At 40.3% G+C, this 19,584-nt stretch overlaps 1 protein-coding gene, 1 long non-coding RNA gene and 1 other non-coding gene across 3 annotated transcripts; 1 reads left to right on the forward strand and 2 right to left on the reverse strand.

Moving 5' to 3' along the window:
- Positions 1-561: 561 nt before the first annotated feature.
- Positions 562-19,540, reverse strand: LOC134163722 (mitochondrial import inner membrane translocase subunit Tim23). The gene is made up of 7 exons (XM_062618847.1): positions 19,374-19,540; positions 18,803-18,861; positions 15,719-15,812; positions 15,419-15,503; positions 13,029-13,087; positions 9,919-10,029; positions 562-1,220 (listed from the first exon to the last, which is right to left on the reverse strand). Exons 1-7 carry the CDS (start codon positions 19,468-19,470, stop codon positions 1,105-1,107), a joined length of 621 nt encoding a protein of 206 aa, XP_062474831.1. The 5' UTR covers positions 19,471-19,540; the 3' UTR covers positions 562-1,104.
- Positions 1,220-13,033, forward strand: LOC134163723 (uncharacterized). The gene is made up of 2 exons (XR_009964814.1): positions 1,220-4,588; positions 12,584-13,033. It is a non-coding gene; the product is annotated as an uncharacterized LOC134163723 (long non-coding RNA).
- Positions 13,703-13,902, reverse strand: LOC134163731 (small nucleolar RNA SNORA74). Its single transcript, XR_009964816.1, has one exon. It is a non-coding gene; the product is annotated as a small nucleolar RNA SNORA74 (small nucleolar RNA).
- Positions 19,541-19,584: the final 44 nt, after the last annotated feature.

The raw sequence follows: 19,584 nt of genomic DNA on the forward strand, positions 1-19,584 counted from the left end.
TGCTATTTAATTATTTAAAAATGAAAGGAATGAGCTGTTATACAATAACTAATCACACAATTTACTGTTTAGTTTATCTGCAAACAATGCTTGATATGTATTTTAACACTGGAGGAGGTGTAGGTTCACATGACTTCATTTTGCCAATAACCTACAAACATTATTTGGGACAAAAAGCTTGCCACTAATTAAAAATCCTGTAACAGAGAGTGAGAGAGGAGTCTTTATATGTAGCTCTTGGCTAAATGAGTTCTGAGACCCTGGAGCACCCAAGTGTTCTGACAACCCACTGGCAGCTCCCCTACATCAGCAATGATACCTCATTTAGAAATAACCAGCTCCTTACTTACTAGAGCAAATAAGGGAGTGGAGTCAAGCTCTGGTATGCCTCATCACAACCTCACATCAGGAGACAATCAGCCTGACAGTTTGCTTCCCCTCACCCTCTAACTCCCCCAGGATTTTATCACATTGGTCCTTCAAAACAAAACTAAACAAAAGTCACTTGATCAGGAACATTTGTCTTATCAGTAGTAGGAACAGCAAAGCATAGAGACAGTATTGCACAAGTACCACCCTTTTTATTAATGATTATGTCCCTTTTTACAGCTTACCCTGTGCTGTCAGAGTAACAGGCTTTGCCCTGTGCCAGCTGCCACTTAAGGCTCCTACTGGCTCCAGCTGCTGGGGCAATGCATGTTGAAAGACTGCAGTGAATAGCTCTATGGACACAAACTTTATTATGCAGCGCTATCGTGGCAGCACATGCAACCAAACCTGGTAGCGCAGCAGTACAGCTATGGGACTTGAGCATGCCTTGTAGCTCTGGCCCAGGGCTAGCTGGTGAGCGTGTCAGGGAGACTATCTCGGTGGCCACTCTGTTCGCTTGCAGGTCCAAGAAATATTGCTGCCTTTCCAGCAACTGGCTGGCAGGAAGGAAAGGGCCAGTCCAGTTACGTGGTGTCAACAGGTTCTTCCCAGCATAGCTTCCTTCGGTTTCACACTAATTGTAAATAAAATAGGAAGGGGCACCAGACAGGTCTTGCAACTGATTTGATTGGTGACTATGCAAGCATGTCCTCTGTCCCACAGTGGCTGCCCTGCTCAGAGGGACTGCCCAGCTATGGAGTCCTTCATGTGCTCCCAGTTGTTGTAGAGAGCGTAGAGGCCAGTCAGCGTCAGACCTGCAATACCACCTCGTGCTATCCCACGCACTCCACCTGGAAAAGAAACACAGATTGAAACCCATTAAAGTTACATCTGAGGGAATGGTCAGCTACAGTGGCTTCCTAGAAGCTGTTCAAATGCAGAGGCACTTCAATGAAACAGTTTTCCTTTTTTGAGTACCTTTCCAGAAAGGGTACCTGTGCTAATTCTTACCCCCCCACCCCGTCAAACCTACCTCCAGACTTGAGAAAGGTCATTCCTGATCCTGACACTAATTCTGCTGGTATGACTTCCTCTCTAACTGTGTTAGCACTACTGCCTCAGAACACTACTGCTGCAGAACACTTGAAGCAAAGGTGGCTTTTCCCAAGTCCTATTTTCTGTTCCATCTGTTCTCAGCACAGGTGTTTACAGATATATATGATCTCTTCCTGCTTCAGGAACTCCTCCATTTGATATTTCAGATGAGGAATAATAATAATGTTTGTCAGTTACAGTAACTGGATTTGGGGAGAAGGAGAAAGGGACAGGTGGGAACAAGCGAACACAACAGCAGCTGATATGGACATGACCCTGGGCTCCAGAGATTCTTGCACAGAACTTATCACTGCTTTGGCGTCTTTGTAATTTTAAAATCTTTTTTGGGGAAAAAAAAAAAGAAAAGTAGATGAAAGGGATCGATGGCAAGAATTTACTGGTGAATTCACTGAACACCTGCCTTTATCCTTGCTGCTATTAATATTCAAAATGACCATCCTGCAATGGTACAAACTGAGTCACCCAGGTGATCACATTTTTTAGTTATTTTTACTGCTCACTCAAGACTTGAAGCTTGGGCAAGCTGTGAAGGTAAAACAGGGCAAGTGTGGCTAATACCAGCAGCCAGTGCATCTGGCTGGAGCTGGGAGTCAGATGGCATCACAACTCCATTCCACCAGCAACAGCTGTGGTGTACAGGGACAGAAGTAGAGACTTCTGTTGCTATTCCTAAACATCAAAATGTCTCTATCCCTCAGTAACAGGAGTGCCTTGGTAAAGCTCCCAAAATGCATATAAATGCACAGGAACCCTGACAGTATAAGCCTCAACACCAGGAAAACTTCAGAGTTTGATTCTGCAATGTTTAGCAATCCTAGCTGAAGCAAGTTAGATAATGTGTCCAGTATATAGAACAAGGCCATGTTCTGCTTACAGCCAGATAAAGCCTTCCTGCTTTACTGGGAAAGCCGACTGGAACTCAGGTTCCTCAAACTTGAAAAGAAATGCATCTCAGTAATCAGTGATTATTTGTTTTTTTCAATTATGAGTCATAAAGTTGTCTCACAGAACGGCAGTTAGGCTTTTAGTGGGACAAGAAGCTGCTGGCGTCAGCTAGACCGAGACTGCACTACCTGTGCTGCAGGATTAAACAGATTTCATCAGAGCTGTTGAACCCACTCACATTGGCCAGGCATGCAATGGTACCAAACAGCTGCAGAAGCGATAGCAGAAGTTGGACTTGGTACCCAAAGTCATGTGTAGCCATAGCTCCAGAAGTTTCACTCTCTGACCAGCTGTGATGATTCAGGAGGTTTTTTGGATATAAGCCTGAGTTCACTGCTCAAACTGTTGAGAACTCAGCAGCTCTAAGAAAAGGCATACTGTTTATGCACCTACCTGCCTAAAGGATTTAGGAATGCAAATGTAGACTTCTATTTTTGATAATTCATCCTGAATTTGTTGCATAAAAAGCTTTTCACATGAAGGGGTTGCAGCTGGGTACACAGAGCTAACCACATGCAAGCAGCTTCTGGCAAAAAGCCACAGGTGAAATTCAAAGGATACTTTGTGCAAGTATTTGAGATAATCTGTAAAAATACTTAGTCCTTGTTACTTTTGGGAAAAATGAATAAAACATTAGGGAGACTGATTTTCTTGCTGCTCGTATTTAGGAAACAATTGCTCGCAGAAGAAACCCCCAGAGGGTCCTAACCATTATGGTATACAGGGAAATGCACAAGATGGGGGATATCCTCCTAGGGTGCAATGCAGTGCAGAGGTACAACGATTCCTGTAGACTCTTCCCTCAGCCCCCAAGTTCAATTCCTCTTCTTTCCTGCTAAAATCCTATTCTTCCTAGGGAATAAAGGTAGGCTGAAGGCTGATCAAGGATGGTTCCAGACTCTCTGAAGTCAGGATTGTATGAAAAATGTATCTTCTTTAATTTTCACACCTAAGCACCTGTGCACACTTAAGACACAGTGCTGCTAAGAGGTACTGCTCCTAACACAAAAATGTTGTTAATACTTTCCTGTGCTGGGGTTAGCCAGGTCAGGATGGCAGCTCTTATCCACTTACAGTGTCAACCACAGGGCCAAAAGCAGTCTGCAGGTCTTGCAGACAACTTGGGGACCTTGCTGAAGATGTTTCAGTGAAGTCTGCTTCATGAACAGAAGCAGTCACTATAGGTCTTTACAGGGTTAGAAAAAATCCAAGAAGAAAACATGCAAGAAATGTTTCTTACCAGGTTCCCTTCTGCTTTGTTTCTGCTACATATATTATCAGCAAATTGTTCTGTAGCAGCTACACCTGGTTTCTGAACCACCCACAGTAATTACAAAAAAGGGAAAGAAAAAACTTTTTCTTTCCCTAAGTGGTTAGATTTGCATTTGAGTAAATAGTCCCAGGTCTGTGGCAGGCTTCAAGCAGTAAAGCACTGCAGAATGCAGCCCAGTTGCTAGGCAGAAAATGTTAAACCCTCTGAGAAGATTACCTTGTTAAAAAAGTAAATTAAGAATTCTCCACTCCCACCCCAGCTGTGTTTGTGAGATAGAACATATTCCCACCCCTCCTCTGCAATCACTCCCTGCAAGCCTCTGATACAGAGTCTGCCTTGACAAACCCATGGTTGTAAGCCTCTAATCTTGCATGTCTGAGCAAGATAACTTAAAAAGTTCCAGCTGACAGACACCTCTGAAAGCAGGTATTTTTGAGATCGGGCAACTTGCACAATAGTTGAATATTGCTGTGGGCTTCCAAAGCTATGTCTGATGCTCTCTAAGTGATAATTTAGTCCCCTGGTTTTAGCTGCTGCACCCTTTCACCACCGAGTATTGCCCTCTTCTATGCATTTGAAATATGTTTCAGAGTACACTGTGCAATGACACAGAATTCTAATAGTGCAGCTTTGTATTTCTTCATGGCATGATCCACTCCTAACACTGAATTTGACTTGTATAGCAGGTAAAACCATTCTCTGTATCACATAACATGAGGGCAAAACCTTCCATTTAAGACCTTGCTGTCTCCAATTTCAGAATTTGTTACTCCACTATGCTGGGATAGTTCCTGGAATGTTTAAAGCAAGAACCACCCAACAGCAAACATTAGAAATACCTTAACTGAAAACCCAGGCTAGGCCCACATATTTATGCCAAACAAAGTAAGTGTAATAGTCAAGTTGTGATTCGTTTTCTGCCTTCCAATCTCTCTCTGTTGCTCAGAATGCAGTTTCTTTCCATCTAGGGCTTCAAGAACAGGGCTTATTTTAAAGGTCTTGAATTTTGTACAAGGCAACATCAGTTTTGGTCCAAATTCAAGCACAGCAGTAGCTAACCAGACCCTCTGAACCATCAGGCAAACTTTTGTTTCAACACCTGTGGGTGGTCCTATGTCAGTAGAAAACTTGAACAGTTTCTTCCTGCTCTGAGGAGGGGTCATCTTGTGAAATCTTTTAAGTGTGGACAAAGTCTGTGGGTAGAGAAATTACTGAGGAAACTGATGAGCCTCTTTCTGGAATTAAGATATATTCCAGAAAAGCACATTCCACTTTCATACTGCTACAGCTAAAACAGTACTGTGGTTAAAATACAGAAACAGCAAAGCCTGAAACAGGGAAAATTTCTTGTAGTTACGATGGTGTGAAGGCTAAATTGGAAAACAAGTAAGAATTTACAATTTAATTTACAAGTGTACAAGTATTAAAGCTGTTGGATTTACTTTGCAAACATTATTAAAATTGCCTGTCTTCTGAGTGAAAGCAGCAGCACCTGACTGACAGGAGACTGCTTCAGCTACTGTAAACGGCAGCAAGAACCCTGCAAATCCCTGCAGCACTGAGAACTTGATTCACTGTTTCTGCTTAGCAGAGCTGGGCAGAAGGCAGCACTGCTCTCAGTGGCCACATGTATTCTTAGTCACTAGCCCTCCGGTAACTAAGCTCTGGAGTACCTGCCTATACTTTGCCCTTCTTTCTCCCTTATTTCAGACAGAAACAAAATCCCTTCACTAAACAGTATTTGATTAATAGTCTTACAGACTACTTATAGTCTGTATTTAATTGTCTCACAGACTATTTAAGATAGCAATCTACCTTAAAAGCAGATTTTAATAGAGGTTCTTAATTTCTAAAATGCCTGACAGCCCTGAACTTCAAAGTTCAGAAGCGAATCCTTTACTTCCTTTCCTCCAAATAATGCAGAAAAATAAGATATCCCAGGGCCATACCCGCAGAAGTCTACAAAAAGCTCCCCTTTCCCCCTCCCCACTAAAAAGAAACAAGAAAAAATACCAACTGTCTAGCCCACAGATTGAGCCCCAAGGGAGGAGGCTTTTAAAGATCAGGAAGTACTTAGCCAACACAACTGCCCTGAACTCCTACCCACTGAATGTCACAAAACTGATCTTTAGCTCTGGCCATGTTTTACTGGTAGCAATTAACCATTTAGCCCTTCTTAATTAATTCATAGCATATTGACTTTTCAGGGTTGTGTTCTGAGGTTAAAATGACAAGTACTCCCTTCAGCTACTGCTATGCAAGTCCCTTCTTTTTCAGGCACACACTATTTTATACCAAATTATGTAACGTCTATTGTGCAAAAGGCATGAGATGGTCCATCTAGTATCAAGTTCCTACTGTCAGAAGTACAGTAATCAAAGTAATTTAGTTTGTCCAACACAGTATTTTTTGTTCCTGTTTTCCCTAACCTCAAGGGGGATGAAATTATCTAAGAAAGAGTATCTATAACCTGTATAACCATCAGGTAAGAAAGAAATGTTATTTAACTTCCTTGCTTACTGAATTCTCTGTCAGGAATTTCAATGAGAAACTACAGCTGTCACACTGGGTCAGATCAAAGTCTCACCTAGCTGAGGAGCTGAGGATACTTTTCCTGAGTAATCGACCATGCATGCCTGAGAAGGAGTGCAAGATCCTCAGCCAGCCCTACCTTTGTGACATGATGACTAGAACCATATGTGTTTTCAAGGTGGCAGGGAATATTAGTGACAATAGTGCATTTCTTGCTACTTTGAGAAACTAATACAATTATGAGAAAACAAAATGAAGATGCTTGAGTTGAAAACGCATGCAAGAGAACTAAATATTTGTTTAAGTTCTATTAGTATGTGTGCTTTGTAACATTTAGCAGAAAAAATCTAGCATAACAGATCTTAATTCTAGCCTTTGCTTGAAACTAAAGAATAAAGAATAATATCTTATTAAATAGAAAAGCCATCCTTGTGGACACAGAATATCAGACTGACTTTTAGCAAAACTCAAACAGGACTGACTAAGTTCAACAGCATTTCTACTACACATGTCACTGGCAAAGGAACATAAAGGTGTTTCTTTCACCTATCATTCACCTTTTACCCAGAACATTCAGTTTAAGTTGTGAATTCAAAATACAGTTTCCATGAAGTTGCAAGTTTAGTGTAACAAGTTAATACTGTACTCACTTTGCTACATTTGGGTTAAAATCTAGTAAGTAATCTTGATTTTAAATTTCATTTCAATAAATGTGAAACCTAGAGAACACTAGGTCAAAGGAATCAGCTAGTATGCTGTTTCAAGGCTCCTCAAATCAGTTTTACTTTCAAAAGCAATTGAAAATCTGTTAACCTAAGCCATACAGAATGCTGAGACAGATCCCAGGTAACATTGATTTATAATGGCAAGTTAACAGTATCTGACTAATTTCGAGGACTATCAGAGGTCTTGGGGACTTAACTGCTTTAGTCACTTGCAATGGGCACCTGATAGTGATTAAAGCCACTTCCAGTGAACACAGGGAGGCTGAACTTCCACAGTCTTCATCTGCAGACCTTTTAATGCTCTTCTATCTTCTATCTTCTCTCACAGAAGCTGTGTGTTAAGTAACCTTGCACAAAACTGCTCACAATCTAATGGTTTTAGAACATGCATAGTTCGGAAAGTCTTTTTTTGTTTGACTGCTGGCATTTTGGTAATGATTAACATCATTTCAAGGCCAGGTTGGATGGGGCTTTGAGCAACCTGGTCTAGTGGAAGGTGTCCCTGCGCATGGCAGGAGGGTTGGAATGAGATTATCTTTAAAGTCCCTTCCAACCCAAACCATTCTATGATTCTATAACACTTCTACAAGGATAAATTGTGAAAACTGGGACCAGTTTGGGGCAACAAACCTCAGCCTTCAAATTTTTCCCACTACTTTCTTCCATTCATTCACCCCCCTCAACAAAAGCTTAACAGTTTGTTTCAGAAATTCAGTTTAGGCTTTCTGGTGTACACAAGAGTATCTTTCGGAGCAACAGGGCTGCTGATGTGATTCTTCTATCAGTGCTATGTTTAAACACAAACCATAAAGTCATAATAAAAAGCCTGTCATACTTTATACAGTTTCTTCTTAAATATATTCCTTATCTCTTTACAAAACAGAAATGATGGAGGTGGGAAATCTGAGAGTTTGAATAGCACTACCTCCAACTTTGTAGATTATGGAACAGCCTTGGTTTGAAATGGTGCGTTTGGGGGAGTTTGCAGCTGATGCAAAAATGTGGGGATTTAGAAGTGTCCCCGATAGCTTACAAATTTTCCTTTTTCTGTGCCAGCATGACATTCCATGTAACACAGGAAATGATTACAATCCTGATATGTCACACCTGTGAACTGATCATTTGCATGCGGCTGAAATATTCAAGGTTTCTTAGGTAGAGATACATATTGATCTTGCATAAAGGCATAACTTAGATGGAAGCTTTAACCATACAGAATTAGGAAGGGTATTCTGGCATAAATTGACAGGAGAAGAGGCATGGGAGAAACAGCAAGAAGGACAGAGCATGAAAGAAAAAAGGAAAATAAGACTGGAATTAAATTCTCAAACTGATGTGAATATAATCTTGTTCACTTACAGAACTAATCCTTGACCTTTAAAGGTATACTGTGCCGCTCAGATTTCCTGCATATGGCGAAAACCATGTTTCTTTTGAGTTTCTCTGCAATACAATTCATATGCCTGACACATACTTGAAATACAATACAGCTACTGACTACATTTACCTTTATCAGTACTACTATTGGCTGAGTAGATCCTATGTTACAAAACAAAGTCCCACTGTGCTTTGGCAAGAAAATTTTTTGTGGTGTCAGGTGACTGTGCATATGACTGGGGTAGTTATCCATGGTTGCACTGCGCCAGGAAATAAAGAATTACACATAGACAGCTCTATACTTCTGAGAGGTAATGGGGAAGCCTCTGCTGGAGTGCAAGATGGCAGTTCTCCTTCTTAATAACTTCCTGCAGGAAATGCTAGGCTTTTATGCTGCTACCCTACCCAAATGTCATTGGTCATCTCTTATATCACTCATGAAATTCCAAATAACAGCTATGCGCTCTTGCAAGGTTAAGTGCACAAGCTAGTATTTATGAAGACTACTCAGGCCAGATATTTTTCATTTCAATTAGTCTAGGACAGCAGGAAAATAAGACTTCTCAAACTGCTTTGGCCCAGACATAAAGCTGAGCTTCAGAAACATATTTAACTGAGCCTCTAAGACACTGAGGCTCAGTTAAATATGTAAAAGTACATAGGTTAATTCTAGAATTATCTTCTCAGTAATGAATCATACAGCCTAAACCTTTATTAAGGTACTTAAAACTAGTGTTTTTTTCCTGTGGGTAGTCAATCCCTGGTACCCAGCAGTCCTCTAAAAAAGATGAACCCTCCAACTCTTGAGCTTGGAATATGTGTTTTCCTGAAGAAACTCAGGCCCCCTCCTCTGCCAACAATTCAGTCTGCATTAGTAACTAACCTTAAATCCATGCTGTTCTCAAACAACATTGTTAGTTTTGACCACTATGCAAAGATTAGAGTCCTACCACAAGACAACTGTTTCACAAACAGTTAAGTAATAACTTTATACATGTATCAGTTTCTCTGTGTGTAGGGCTTGTTTTCAGCTCTGGTACTATCACATGAGTCACCTGTAGTAAATTTCACCTTGATGCATTCAAGCTGTGCTCTGTGTATTCCTCCCCAACCCCATTTCACTTTGGAAGGTGGCTCCCATTTGCTTGCGTCCACTCATGGACTTGAGAAACTATTGCTTTTATTCCTGCTATACTTAAAAAACATGGCTAAGAATGAGCTGGGTATGTATTTTATACAATCTCACTATAAATCTGAGTAAATATCTGAATGTTAATTCAGCTTATATGTGTAACAGACATAATCTGGCTCTCATGACTGTTAGTCCTGTGCAAGTTGGAAAGAATCTGATTTAATTCAGCTGGAACTTTTTAAGTGCATGTTTTCCTTAAGTGGTCTTAGCTGGGTGAAAAACAATGTGTGGGTTAGGCAACATTGAACTTAATAGGTCTTAGTTCCTACTGCACCATTTTTACACTGCAGTTTTCAGAGCAGGACAGTATTTAGTAAAAGTAGTGAGAATCCTAATAACTAGGATAAAAGTACAAGAGAAGAAAAACTAGAAACATTTAGTTACTCTACCAGTGCTTTTGTACAGCATTCCTGTCAAGGTTCCAGCACCTATGGTATTCAGGTCGTCTTCTGCACCTCGTGTTTTTTCAATGATAACTCCAAATGCACTGTAAAGTAGAGCTGGAAAAGAAAAACATATTAAATTCAAGTTAACTGAATCTCTCATTCTCTGAGACACAAGGCTTAGAATCCAAGCTTGGTGTAACTATTTAGCCCATGTTTCTGCAGCACAGATTTTCTGTTTATTTAAAGGGGGAAAATCCTCAGCAAAATTCCATCTTTGGTGGTTTTTTTTCCAGACCTATTTCTATTTTACAGATAATTTTTCTTTCTCCAACTGTAGTTTGGTTATAAAGTAGCATTCTTCATGCCTTCTAGTACTGCCTCAAGATATGATAAATATGTGATGTAAAGAACTGACTGAAGTTTAAGCCCATTTTACTAGTTCAAATTCATCTGGAAGACTTTTGAGGGTTAAACTCTGTACTGCGAGGCTTTATACTGTCTTGTGTGGATGGCATGAAACTAAACACCACTTTCTGGGTAGCAGAGAAAATAGTTTCCCACATGTGACTGAGATGAAATATAAGTTAAGTGCAGCACTCAGATCATGTTATTAAGGGCTGGAGTACAATGTGCCACATTTCCCTTACAAATGACTATTGAATTGCTTGGGATTTGACATTTACAGCTACTCCATCTCTGCCTGCATGTGAAAATTTTGTCCCCAGAGGGCCTTTTGCTTTCGGAAAACTTTGGGGACTGTCTGGAAAGGATTAGAAATGTGTGGGTTTTTAGTATAAATGCATATATAATCTATTGTTTTGAGGAAGGGTAAAGGCACCTCCATCCTCCCTCCTCATAATATATTCTTATTTCATGCTGACATGGAACAGTAGAGTATGTCATCATTTTACAGTGATAAAGACACTATGCCACTTTTATTCATCACTCGTCCTCCAAAAATTTGAAACCTCTGTGTCTGTTGGAAAGCATGCAACTCCTTCATAAGCAACTCTTAATGTCAATGAGTTGAATGGTAGCATCTTTCTGCATTCAGCATAGGCAATGGTATTTTACCTTGTCTTAGTAGCATGTAGTATTAACAATGAGGGGAGGAAAAAGCTGAAGTCAACGCAGTTTAACACAGATGTTGCTACCTCTATTCAGGAAGTGAATGACACAAATTGTTGGTGTCAAAAGGAATTTCTGAGGTACATAAATACTATACAAGTGAAATAAGATGAAAAATAATACTTCAGCTGTTTGAAAAGAACTTCTCTGGTAGCTAGGACAAGGCACAGCTATACCAAATCCCAAAATACCAAGTTCTGCTTAACTCTATGACACAGGAGGCCATATTTTATAAGCAAAATAACAATTTGTTACTGGAATGCACAAACATTTTCTTGAGTAATCTTTCTTCAAACACAGCTGAAAAAACTGTTAATGTGTCACTTAACTTGGGACCTTGAACTGCAGTGTGCCTGCGTCTCAGTTTTCAGCTATGTTTTGATTAGATTTGGAATAGAAAATAAGAAAAAAAAACAATCCCATCATAAAAGTCACTAGGCAGTATGCGCCTCCTAGAAGTGCCATTCTTGCAGTAGTTCAGAATCCCATCTCTAACCATGGCCTCTCTCTGATGCTTCAAAAGCTGATGTCTGAGTTAATCAGCAGGCTAATCTACTCTTTAGAAAGAAGACTGAAACAAAACGCAATAAATGCAATTTAGCCTATGTTTTGATGCACTTCTCAAAATTCAAATATGTGTAGACTGGGTTATAACATGATGTTGTATATGTTTCAAATATTGCTAGCTTCTCTTCTCTGCTACCACTTTGTGGAGAAATGAGTCCCATCGTTAACCTTCAAAATATTTTTACCAGTTTTGGATTTCTCCTTTCAAAGTAACTGAGCACCCTTTGGTCTTTTAAGATTGAAGGGGGAGGTGGAGTGGGCAAAGAGCTTGTATTTTCTATGGCATCAAGTTACTGCACTGATTTTTATGAAATCATCTGAAGTTGATTTTCTAAGGCAACTGATGGGATTTTTATTTTCTGTCCCCACCCAAACCTTGGTTCACAGTTTTTCTTATATATTAAGCTTTTGTTCATTTTCTTTACTCTTTTTTTTTTCTAACCCGTACTAGTTATAAGCAATGTTTATATTTAAAGTAGGTGGTATAATACATGATTTTTCTAGCTAAGATACCATCATAAAAGGATAAATCACTGTAGTCACTATCACATTTCTTCTTGTCCTGGAAGCAGAGACGGGATGCCTGACTCGGGCTAGCCAGGGAGGTATTCCATACCACAGCACGTCATGCCCGGGGTGGGGGGTAACTGGGAGTTACCCGGAAGGACAGGGGCTTCTGGATGGGACTCGTTTCTTGGCCGGTGGTATCGTGTTCTCTTCCCTTGTTATTTTCCCTTATCGTTGTTGTTGTTGGTGATAGTGGTGGTGATTTGTGTTGTACATTGGTTGCTGGACTGTTCTTGTCTCAACCTGTAGGAGTTGCACTCTTTCGATCCTCCTCCCTGTTCTTCCGGGAGCGGGGAAGGGGAGAGCCCTGGGGGGGGTGGGCCTCGATTGCTGTCAGCCCAGCACCACTCACTGGGAGTGAGTGAACAAGTTGTCTGGCTGGGTTTAAACCACAACACTTCTACAGATGAACTTTTTATTGATGCTTTAACTGGAAACAGACATCAGGCAGTTGCTCACATAACCACTGAGTCTCTTCTTAGATTACTGAAGTTATTTCAGAAGTATTCAATTATATTTTTTGCCTGAAGTTGTGAATTAGCTTCAATTTATTAACAAGTAAGCATTATCTCTAATTTTCAGTTATTCCTGTTATTCCATAGCTGTAGTTTTTGGTTTTAATATACTACAAATTTTGGTGGTTAATTATAGGCTTTTGGCCATGAATATTTCAAATCCTGTTTCAGCCTTTAATTTCCTTTACAATGTCTACTGAAATGCCTTCACATCCCAAGTAAAAAAAACTGCAGCTTTTCCTGATGGATGTCATAATGAAAATTTAGAGAATAAACTTCCCCATCAAACAGTTACATCTTTGAGTTGTTTTCCTACAAAGTCATGACTTTACTTACCTAGAGATCCCAGAGTGTTAGCCCATAATGCTCCTTGCCGTGTCACCATATTTAGAATTCTATAAAGGAGTTAAAAAGGAATTAAAACTTTCAGCTGTGTTTACATTGAGGCAGTATTTAAGATAGGTGTAATGTGTCTACACTACACATTTGATTAATAAAACTGGAATAATGAACCAAAAGCCCTTCAAAACAAAACAGTAAGGAAAAGCACGTAACTTACATACATGATCTACTCTATAACAAGTACTACAAATAGCAATGAAGGCGATTATGAAAGCAAAAATTTTGTTCTGTCAAACCTTATGAAAATTTTTCTCTCTTTTCAAGTCAAACTTGCCCCTTACCAAGAATCCAATCTCTTCCCTTCAAATTACTTTCTAATCCTAGATGATAAATGGTCCTTATGTGGTTACTGCATTTGGCGACTGAGAATGACTGGTACATTTATGCTCACTTGGTAGAAGACCTCCAGGAAGGCTAGACTGATCTTCTAGAAGGTGCAAGCGATACAAGGACCAATGTCAGGGTGCATGGTGATGCCTGAATAAATGGTATGCATATTAAAACCAAGTCTGAACTAAAGCAAGTTGGGAAGAAAAGTAGCAATCTTTTGCACTTCCATTTGTCACACTTAGCACTCAACAAAAGGTAAAGTACCCTAAGTATTTCTGTATGTATGCTTCCAGACTAGCACTAAAGAGGGAAAGCAAACCTTTAGCGCACTCTCAGGGAAGCACGTTGACACTTCTTTTTGGCATTAGCTGTCTCCAGAATGGTGACAACAGCAGCAAGAAGAAATGAATGATTTTTATCTCCCAGCAGTGTAACACTATCACAGGCATACTGCCCTGGACAGCTGACTACCACTGGAGTCGAGTTTATCTTTTAAAGCAATTAAAGTGTTCCACATCACATTCTTTCTGATTTGTATTCATTTTACGCTATCTTCTTTTTTTTAATAATTTTCATTAGGAGACCTAGGCCATTACTGAATATGGTTAGGCAATGTACTAAACAATAACAGGAAACACTTTAAAACATGAGAAAAAAAATAATCCAAGAGACTACCAAATTGACAGCTTCCCCCTAATTATAACCCCAGCCCCATTTTGTTAACATTACATCAATTCTGAATTGATATTGATTATAATAACCATGATTTAATGTTTTATTTAATTATTGATTTAATAACCATGACACATTTTGTAATATTCAATGACAGGGAATTAACAGCAAAATTCAAATTAATAAAGAAAAATATCTGTGTACATTAAGTATAAATTTGAAGAAAATCTACCTAGGCAAGTATTTTCCCTGCATCTGATTAGGAAAACATGGAACTTAATAACACTAGCTGAAGGTGATGACCTTCAACAGCCTTTTCCCTTGAAAAGCGTAGACTAACAGCACCATGTGCAGCGACTGCCACCTACTGGGCTCGGCCCATCGAAGGTTGCACTAACAACTTTTTTGTCTGATTTGGCTGATTCTGAGTATGTAAAATACAATTCTGTTCATCTAGAACATTATGGAAGAGTCAAAATTATGGTTGGGAATACCTCTAATAGCTCTAGAGAAGGTAAGGAAAGGAATGACAAATACAAAAAGATCATTTTAAAAGGAGCAGAGCTAGTAAAGCTATACCAGGAAATGGTAAATTCTTCCGCTAAAATTCCTTTTTTTCAAAGTTCTGTGGGAGTGAAAATGGTTTTCCCCAGTTATTCCACTCCTCTAGTTTCCTATGTCTTTTTCACAGGCACTGAAGTTTTCTCGTAGTTATGTCTAAACTACTAATAATTCTAAAAGAAGCATACTGCCAACAACAACAACAAAAAATCATTCCTATCTTAACTGCATTCTTTCAAACTATCAGGTAAGGCAAAATCATGGGAATGCCACGGGCATCCATGGATGCTGTAATCCAGAACTACTTCCGCCATTCAACACTTGCTCAGCAGCACGCACCAATGTCATCCCTAATGCAAACTCAGGCAGGCACAGCTTCTGCATTTTAATCTCTTCCTGCTTTTGAAAAGTTTGGGAAAGAAAAGTGAGCTTGCCCTCAGATAAGCGACAGCAAAAAAACAGCTCAAAGCAAAGCAAGCTGCTTTGGCCGTGGGAATATTTCAACCAAACCACTGGTTTGACTTTGAAGTACATTTCTAGTAAACATCAAAGTAATTAATTCTCAAATATTTAATGTAAATCAGAGGACATACAAATTGTCACCAAATGCAAAGCAAAAAGCTTGAACTGAGCATCATTATAACTAAAACCATTTCATAACTTGATGAACACACTGATTCTCATTTGTCCCCACTAAAGACACAAAAATACAGGCTAGAGGAAACAACAAAGGTGTACTTTTTTTGAGACTGAACACTTACTGTACATTTCTAGGTTTTGACCACGCCATATTCTGTGTCTCTTTCAAGCCAAGTCGCAAGCCATTCAGTGCACCAAATGCTGCTCCTAGTTTGCATAATACCAGTTATTACTTTTGAAGAAGAAAGAATACTAGAAATAAATACTGAGGATAGACTTTGGTGTACAGACTGAAATAGCTCTTTTATGTAAGACAGGACTGCAGAACAAGATATTTACAATCTTATCAATTACAGTAGTACATGCATAGTATAGGTGTTAGTTACCCGGGCAGCTGGGAAAAGTGAGAAACACAAATCTACCTGTCATACAACATCCTCCAATGGTAAAAAAGGCCAGCTCAAATCTGCCTCGAGTTTTGTTGGCTCCTGTGGGCAAGATAAATTCATCTGTATCCTAGGGGGAAACAAAACAAAAGCTTTTGTATTTTCCAAGTGTACCTGCCTCAGAATGTAGGCCATATAAATTTTTTTCTGTACTCCATATAGTGAACTAAAGAAAAGACAGATACAATCAGTGCTTCTGGAAAACTGCTGTCTATACTAGCATTCTCTACACAGAATGGAATAAACTACGTGTATACTTTAAAAAGAATTAAAAAAAAACCTTGGAGCTGCTTTTCCCCCCCCCTATATTTCATAACTTTTTATAAACGACACCAGGCAGCCAAATACGTGAGATGTTCGCTGTTTTTTAATAATTTGCTTAATTATTTCTTACATCCTGCAGCAGGCAACATAAGACTCACTGCTCTCTAAAAACCTTCATTGCCTGATTACGCAGCACTGAGCAACCTATACCGATGCAGTAATGCGTTGAAGTTTCCTGCTATTATGATACTAAAGGAAAACTGCCTTTGTACTGAAGAAGTATTTCCCTGCACTAAGTGACCTATTTTGAGGACATGAAAAAAGCAAGGAATACATTCAATACTGGTAATGATCAGGCATGAAATATGTGAGGTTGGTAGTTGTTTTTACTTGTGTATCTTTCTCCCATAGGGACAGGCTTGTGTTCTCCTAAATCATATTGTTCTAAAAAGCTGGAGAAAAGGGCTGAGAACTAGCATTTGTGGAGGGATAAGGTGGGCCAATGCACTCTTGGTATGAGACATTGACAAGATGCACACGTGCTAAGGTGCTAAAGCATTAAGATCTCTTTCTATGCTTCCATGCTTTCCAGTCATAGTATTATTCACCCCCAGTTTAACTGGTACATGACTGCAACAACTGCAGGCTCAAGTAATTACATTCTAAGGGCCTTCTTAGTCCATACTTGGCACTAAACATGGATGGCAATACAAAAAAAAATATACAACTTCTAAAATTCTACTTTATCAATAAACTGAACCTATAATGTGGTTTCTATCTTCTCTGTCACTAATTATTTGGAGAAATTCTATGTGTACACTGGTTATCAGCTTCTAACAGTTCTCCCTATTGATCAAAGAGTCAAGATGAAGCAATCATTGTCTGTATGCAACTTCTGTGTTTCTATACAAACAACCTAGGAAGCCCATCCTCGAGATTTCTGACAAAGGCTGGCATGCTATTTTATAATGCATATCTACCAAAGGTAACAAAAGCACTGCAGAAAACATAGTTTGTGCCTGCATCAATGGACTAATGAATAAAGTGGGTTTTAAAGTCATGAGTAGCATTGTACCATTTGCTGTTATGGGAAGGCCAGGATCAAAATGTAAGGTTCTCAACAGTAAGGCTGACTTCCCCTCTGCATTCTGAAAGCAAATGGATGGTCTTCAAATAGAGGAGACTCTCAGCCCTCCATGTGCACCTCCACATACAAACTAATTTTTAAACGCTCAGAGATTCTAAAATATTAGCTACATCTTTTTCCTTGAGCTTTTGGAATCACAGAATAGTTCAGATTTCAGGGGACCTGTGGAGACTGTGTAGTGCAACCTCCTGCAAAGCAGGGCCAGCAAGTGCTGGTTGCTCAGGGGTTTTTGCTTCTCCAAAGATGGAGACCCTGCAGCTTGTGTGGGCAACTTGTTCAAGTAAAAACATTTCCTCCTCATGTTTAAATGTAACTCCCTTTTATTTCAATGTACTTGGTAGTACTAAACATAAAGAGCAGTGAAGTGTGGCAACATAAAATGCAGCCTCTAGTGTTACACCAATAGGTGTTTTTAAAATTGTTTTATATGTCACTCATGACACTAATGCCAATACTTTCTTTCCTTTTAAAGCAAGTGTAAAAAAAAAACCCAAACTATTAGTACACACAGAGTTTGTTCTAAAAACTGTTTTACCATTTTTAACATCAACATGTTCCCAGATGTACTGTACTAACTAAACAAGGCAACTTGAGACGGTATTTTTGGAAGAGGTCTAAATAATCACTAAACATTTTCTGACTACTCAACAAAAGCAGGCCAGATAACCACTACTGAATCCACTTCAGAGGTACGTTCCCTATTTTATTACGTTACGCTGTAATCTTGGCAATAGCTTCTAGTGAAAGAGAAATATAAAAACCAGCCCCCACTAGTAGCAGTGACCAGGTATACCATGAAACAAAAGGTACCCAGATTAGCAGATAATATACAACTGTTTACCTTCAGTGCTACTTCTGCAAAATTTCACCTTCTCAGGTAATATAAGCCATATATTCATAAATGTATAGGAAATATTAACTAAGTAAAACCATTAAGACATGCATCCTTATTGGATTAACTTACACCATTTCAGCTATAGTTAATATTGTTGAGAGGAAAACATTATAGGATTTGAAATTATTTTATTTTCCTTATGGTGGCCTATGGGCCATCATGTAATGTCAACTAATATTAAGCTGTGTATGTAAAATAGATGCATTATTGTGCAGCCTAAACCAGAAAGCTCCACTTTATTATGTTCTCCCTTCAACTGGGAAATGACATAAGGAAAGTGATGTGAAATTTGTTGCTGCTGTGATGACAGCTTGCATGATGACAAAGCCTATATAAGGTCTGGGGTTTGGCTGAACACCTCTGTAAACAGAAAACTAACCCATCAAGTGAGCGGAGTTTCTGCCTGCTGGTGCTGATTGAAGTTGCTCAATGGAGGATATGACAAATGACAGAACTTGTACAAGCATGTATTGGGGCTGTATGCCTCAGGACAGGGAGGAAGACCTCTGTTTTTCAGCAGCAGCATGCTTACATTAACACAAGTCTTATTTATCCTCTATATTAAAGCTGGTTTTCTTCTTCCAGACACCATGGCACCACAAGATTCTATTAGGAACAATACTAGAAAAATCATTCAACTGTTCATCACTTCAAGATTTCAGTACACAGTATGCAACAGTACAGCAAGGTCTTCACATATGGCCATAAAAATAATGAAATCCAGTTCAAAAAATAGAATAAGCCACCTTCTCACCTGTACTAGATATCTGGGGTCCAAGTTTAAATATGGGGACAAAGGGCTCATTCCAGTTACTGAAAGAGAAAAAACAACAAACTTTAACACCACTTTTCCCAGTAAAAATGTCACATCCGGTAAGTTAAAGGGGGACTGATATCGTGTCTTGCGGAAGAAGTGAAAAGTCTAATGTTAAATTGAACAACTGATTAAAACAGGGCACCGACGGCCACCCCCCGGCTGTCCAGGCAGCGCTACAGAGGCAGCACGGATGGGATGGATACAACGCCTCTGTAGCTGGTGCCACTGCCGCGTGACCGGCCGTGCCGAACCCGGCCTCTTCCAGCTCCAAGCGCCGGCAAGCGCGGCTGGCGGAAGCGCTGCGGCCCCTCAGGACCCGCGCTCTGCCGCACCAGCCTTTTGTGCAGGCTCCGCCACCCCTAGGCCCGCAGGCATCAGCCGCCAGGCCCTTCTGGCTGACGGGAAGTGGATACTGACACCCACCTCCCCAGCCCTAGCCCCGCCACCTGAGCCGAAGGCGGGCGCTGCCGCAGGCCCCGCCGGTCGCCCCTTTGACGCCGGTACTCACGTGGCACCCCGGCCAGGTCGGCGTTGGAGTACCCGACCCCGCCGGTGCCGAAGAGGCCACCGAGGCCGGTGCCCTTGGAGTTGCTGCCGCCCTCCATGGCGCCGCGGGGCCTCGAGCCCGCCGCACTAACGACCTCCGCGCAATGCCGTAAAGCGCGCCGCGCTGCTTTCCGGCCCTCGCGCCAGAGGCTGGCGGGGGTGGAGCGTGGTCG

Source organism: Pezoporus occidentalis, unplaced genomic scaffold (genome assembly GCF_034315485.1).
Source record: "Pezoporus occidentalis ecotype Australia unplaced genomic scaffold, CSIRO_AGI_Poc_V1 ctg204, whole genome shotgun sequence".
NCBI classification, from domain to species: domain Eukaryota; kingdom Metazoa; phylum Chordata; class Aves; order Psittaciformes; family Psittacidae; genus Pezoporus; species Pezoporus occidentalis.